Genomic DNA, 6000 nt, shown 5'->3' on the forward strand with positions numbered 1-6000 from the left:
GATAACCGGACGTCGAGTAAAAAGCACATTAATTTTTCGAAAATACGTAGTTTCGGTTAAATAATTTCGCATAAAATAGGAGCCATAAAAAAACCATTAGTTGATATAATTATATATATTATAACTTTTTTTATTTTAGTGCAAAAAAAAAAACCGAAGGAAAAACGATGTTTTTAAAATTAATATATGAAATTTTAATCCAAAATCAATTAGAGTACTTTAAAAAACATATTTTTAGCAATTAAAAAAAATATATATATTTTATAAAGACATAATAGAATTTTGGCATAAGAATCAGACAGTTAAGTTTGATAAATTGTTTATGTTTACAGTATGTTATATATTAACTTTATATTACCGTTCAATAAATTTATAAAGTAATATATATATATATATAATGAAAAAAATATATATTTATTAAATTAATGATAAAAATACGAAGAAAATAATACCATTTCTTTAAATATAAGATACGCCACTATTTTTAAAAAGAGATTTTCGGAAAAAAGAAATTGTCTTAAATTTAAAATAATGCAGAAGAAACACGGGACGAATTCAACTTGGACACCATCAAACAAGATGGTGGATTAACCCGGAAAGTTTTAAGGGAAGCTGTAAGAAATTACAAGAAATGGAAAGAGCTTGTAAAGTCTGTGAAAGTCAGACACGACTGAACAGTTCGAGACGAAATATTTAAAATTTAAAAGTTTATCTTAAGGTCGTCGGTTATATAAATAAGGTTAGAAAGCATTTAAAAGATTTTATTAAAAATTATATCCATTTTTAATAAATTTTGTTGAATTACCGTTATAAATAACAACAATCTCTCCAGCAATTTTAATAGATATTTCCATCAGCTTTAAGGAAAAGGTATGAAAACCTTCTGGATAAAAAACAAACATTTAAAAAAACTTTTTCTTAATAGTTTAGAAGATTTTGTTATAATTTATACGTAAACAGTTTAAAAAAAATCAATACTCTGCATTAAATTTTTTTTTAAAATCTAATTTATATTTCAAGAAATTTAATCAAAAGTAAAAATTATTTTATTACATAAACTATTATCATTTTTATTTAATTCTTATCGAGAATCTCTTAGACGGCTGACACAAATTAATTTATATCGTAATATGGAAATTCGACATATTAGTAGTTGTAACAGCCGAGAAATATAATTGAAAGAGTATGTATCGGTGCATTTCTGAATATCATATAGCACGAACAGAAATCTGTTCATGTTCCACAATTCTCACTATTCAACATTAATTACAAATGATGAAATTCAAGCTTTTGTATTCTATCTTATTACGAGTAGCAATTCACTTATAAACATATTTATTGATCCGTTTACTTCCGTCAACGTCAAACCATTATTATTTATCATTCGGAAAATGATTTAGTTATTCGGTTTTACCGCTTAATGCATAATTACCATAAAAAATTTTAAGTTAATAAGGACCGTTTTAATTATATATTGACAAAAAATATAACGCCAATTTCATTATCGACATGATTTTTCTAGCAATGGCGGTGGAATGGTAAGAACCTTTAACGACGATAATATATTGGTCTAAAATTAAAATATTCAAATACACGATGGCATATCTAAGATTTTGCTCTAGGAGCAATCTGAGGGATGATGTAAAAAGTATAATCAGAATGAAGAAAAATTAAGTGTGTTATAAAACCTGTGGGGAGATCCAACATCCGTATCACCCGTCTAAGTATGCCACTGTTCTTACATTCCGTAGAAACCTTAAGATTTTTAGAAGGGATCATCTATCACGTCTGCTTTTTAAGATAAGCATCTCTTTATAAGTTAAAACTATTAAAAATTACAAAAAAATATTATCGCTATTACTGTATATCTTTAGAATATTATACTTTAATAGTCAACAATTGGAAACAAAGTGAATACCTACATTCATAATCACTTACATAATTTAACAGTAATAAAAAAGTTAACATATAATTATGCTTAATTCAAATTATAATATGCTACATTTAAGTAAAACATTTTGGTTTTTATTATTATAATATAAAGATAATATTTATATATATATATTAATATATATAATAACAAATCACCTGTTTTTCAAAATCAATTATCATACTTCTGAATACTTTATATTAATATTATATATCATCTCTGAATATGTTGTATAGTACTTGTATATTAATATGTATTTAATCAATCATAAAAATAAATGTTAAATGGTAAAAGTATTCAAATTATGATTTTAAAGGCTTGATATAATAAAAATGCAACAACATATATTTTTTATTTAATATAATTAAATATTAACTATTTTAAAAATATTTTAATCATTAAATTATTTTTAAAAATGCATAAGATCTTGAGTTAACTGTATACAAGTTCAAATTGTAATATTAACGGTACTCGTCGGGAAAGCTCGTCAAATACCTAAAATTGCGCTCATTTAATCTGATACTGCATTTTATTAACTAGCTAATTTTTTATTTTTCGGCTATTTATACAGATGATCTGGCCCCTAAGTATCTCAGCCAATTAACTAAAATGACACGTTTAGCAGATATACAGCTCCATATATTCAATATAGCAAGAATACTAATTGATACTGCATTAGCCAATAAAGTGTTGCTAGAGAAGATTATAAGAGAGGATTATGTAGGGATAAGCTTAATTTACATTGTGCGTGTCTTTATTGTACACAAATGGATCAAAAGTCAGATGTCATCTCGGAAAAAGAGGGTGTGCTGAGAATAAAAAAAAGAATTGCACTTTACAAATGCATTGCCGATTATTCTACTCAGATGTCCGACCGATCTTCTGTACAATTCTTCCAGAAAAGAACTGCACAGCGTTCATGCAAAAATAGAAAAAATGCTAACGTTTATCAGAACAAAACTTTAAAACTTACTCAAGCTCTTTTCAACTATCCATCTTCCTTCATGTATCAAATAGTGAATTCTCTACTTATTAATTAATAGCCAATCATTATGAATAATAAAATATTATACCAGTAGATTCATATTATTTCTTTCTAAGATTATATTTCCTACTGCATTGAAAATATCTAAGACGCTAAACCTTCTCGAGATCCGTACAAAGTAATTCGTCGAAATATTGAAGCTTGCAAACAGTTAATTCAAACTATAAAATTATATTAACACAGTTAATTTATGAATAAAATAATTCATATTTTTAACAAGATTTATTCTACACAATCAAACAATTTTATAAATCAAGTAAGGATATTGTGCATAGTCAAACTATGTAGTCAAACCAGTAAAATGTCTTTTATAGGTTTTTAATAGGGAGAGCAATTCCTTTTAAAATATAATTAAAATAGTAATGATTCAAGAATTAAAAAATTTATTACAGTAGTTGTAATTAAAATGCCAATAAAATTACCGTACATGTTTTTGTAATTTCTAATAGGGAAAAATTAACGATATGTGATTCAATATAATTGCATAACTGGCGATACCAATACTTAGCAGTGATAGCTATTTAGTAATTCCATCATTATCGGGCAGTAATTAAATACAAGTTTGATGTTATGACTATTAAACAGATATATTGAATTTAAAATATATGACTAAAAGAAGAAATGATAAGTTTAATAATTTTTTTTCCAATATTTATATGCTGCTTTAATACTTTGACATACAATAAGCATCACAGAATTAATTTTTCATTATGAATTTATATATATTTTAACTATATAATACAAATGTTTTATTAATAGTGTGAGGTGAATAAAATAATGTTTATTTTTTGAAATATTCTGACTTATATCTTATTTCATTTTTTTATGTTATATAATTATCTTAAGTTTCAGATATAATCTAAAATTACAACTTTCATTTCGTACAATCCAAAAGTCTATATAATTATTGAATTTAATCATAAAATGCAGCTGATAAAAGACTTCACTAATCACTTAATTAATAATCTTGATAATAGATATAATTAATGTCATATTTTCTTTAGAAAGATATTATCATCATCTCTACAAAGCAATTATATACTTCCTTCGGAATTACTAATTGTTATAAATGTAAATGTGTCTATTCATTCATATTATCCTATTTATAGCACGTAAACAGAATGTATTTTTATCGTTATTCAATTAAATCTTATTTATAAGATAAACGACGAACTGTACTACTATGCAAATACTGATTATTTTATGAATAAAATGATAGGATCATATAAATCAAAAACATTTGAATTTATCTGTTTAATTCCTAATAATATAAGTATCTGCAATTATTTTATAATTTTTTTTTATCATGAATATTTGTTTTTTTTATTCAATAATAAAAAGATATGAAAAGGAGATAAGTTATTTTCAATATCTGTGTATCGATACTTTCCAAACGAAAGGTTAATAACATCAATACGTTTGTAAAACGTAACAGTGTAGGTAATGCAATTGAAAGAATAAAGTTTCTTAGATTCAATATTGGAATTATAATCCGCGAAAATAAGAATTTGATAATTACGCCGCTATATTTCTATAAGAGAAAAAAAACAATCGCGCTTCATTATTCTTATACGCTCTACAGTTATAATACCGTTTACAAAGTAAATCTCAAATTCTCTTCCCTCGCTTAAGGAATAAAGATTTGTCTGTATTATAACAATGCAAATATGATTTACTACTGTTATATTGCTACTTTGTAGCACCAGTCCGAAACATCAGATATAGGAACAAATATTTGTACAAGATCAATGGTGTTGTAAGTGTAAATAAATCTTAACAACCGTTCCATAACTCTTTATCATCTTGTAAATAACAAAACCTGTATATTATTTATTGAAACTGATTTTGTTTATAGTTATAAAACAAGAACCAAATGAATGGAATAATTAAGAAGATTTAGTTGCAAATCTCATACAGAAGTTTCATCAGTGGTTTAACTTATTATAAAGTAATGCTCACCTTCTAAATCTACGATCTTACCGGCCCTTTTAAGGGCCCTGACGGCTTCGTCGTGTGTTGCTTCCCTCAGGTCCTCTCCATTGACTGACAGGATAGCATCACCCACATACAACTGCTCTGTTTGATCGGCTGCCATACCCTTGAATATCTTACTGATGAGGATTGGCATCTTGTTTTCTTTTCCGCCTTTGATGCTGATTCCCAAACCGTTGTTGTCTTGCTTCACAACACGTACCACACGTTTCTGGTTTGTAATACTCTCCGGTATATCCGGAGGTTCCGTATCCGATAAGCCGTTACTCGGACCGTTTGTCGACGAAGCGTCGTAGCTCTCGTCTAAATTAATGCATAGACAGTCTTCCTCTAAGGTAACTAGCACTTTGTACCATTGCTGCCGCGTAAACACTTCTAGCATTCCCGTTCGCGAGAAACCGGGAACCGCCATTGCGATCTCTACTCTAAAGCAGCACTCAAATCACGTGACTACTTCGAGTAATCAGTGCTACTACTTACACCGTGTGATTTTTCTGTCTCGTCGATTATGTTAAATATGTTTCGGAGTTATTAATTTAGTATTTACTTTTGTTACGTATTTCGTATAAATATAATTACAATGGTATTATTTGTGAGAGATTTTGGTATTTGGCAACACTTAAAAAATTTGACACGTTAGATGGCGGTTGTTGGGGTGCGATGTGTTTACCGCTGTCTGATTTGTTTATTTTGATTATTCGCGAATTTGGCTTGCGAAGTAAACATTTGTACTTTGTATTGGCCTGTAAGATGATGTGAATGAGAAATTATATGATTATTTAGAATGAATAGAAAGGGTTATATTGATATTTTGAAGTCAAATGGCAGTGAAGTGAAATATACGTTCTATAGGGGTTAATGTTACCTTTGGTGCCAAGATGACGGCTCGTCTCTGATTCCAGCAAGGAAACAGTGGGATGTACATGTACGTTCTAACCTAACCTACTCTAATAATTTGGTTGCTAATAATTATGGTAATTTATTAGAATAGGTTAGGTTAGAACGTGCATCCTACGTGCGTTTCCTTGCTGGA

The 6000-nt window shown here is 27.6% G+C and overlaps 1 protein-coding gene across 2 annotated transcripts in view; it reads right to left on the reverse strand.

The window, feature by feature from the left end:
- The window catches only part of Syn1 (Syntrophin-like 1), a 29361-nt gene extending 23953 nt beyond the window's left edge, over positions 1 to 5408 (reverse strand). For both annotated transcript variants that reach the window (XM_067265683.1, XM_067265682.1), the window contains exon 1: positions 4935 to 5408. In XM_067265683.1, coding sequence (XP_067121784.1) covers positions 4935 to 5379 — 445 coding nt within the window. In that variant the 5' untranslated portion in view covers positions 5380 to 5408. The remainder of the gene's footprint in view (positions 1 to 4934) is intronic.
- Positions 5409 to 6000: the final 592 nt, after the last annotated feature.

Source organism: Centruroides vittatus, unplaced genomic scaffold (genome assembly GCF_030686945.1).
Source record: "Centruroides vittatus isolate TY-2023 unplaced genomic scaffold, ASM3068694v2 contig_2359, whole genome shotgun sequence".
Taxonomy (NCBI): Eukaryota; Metazoa; Arthropoda; class Arachnida; order Scorpiones; family Buthidae; genus Centruroides; species Centruroides vittatus.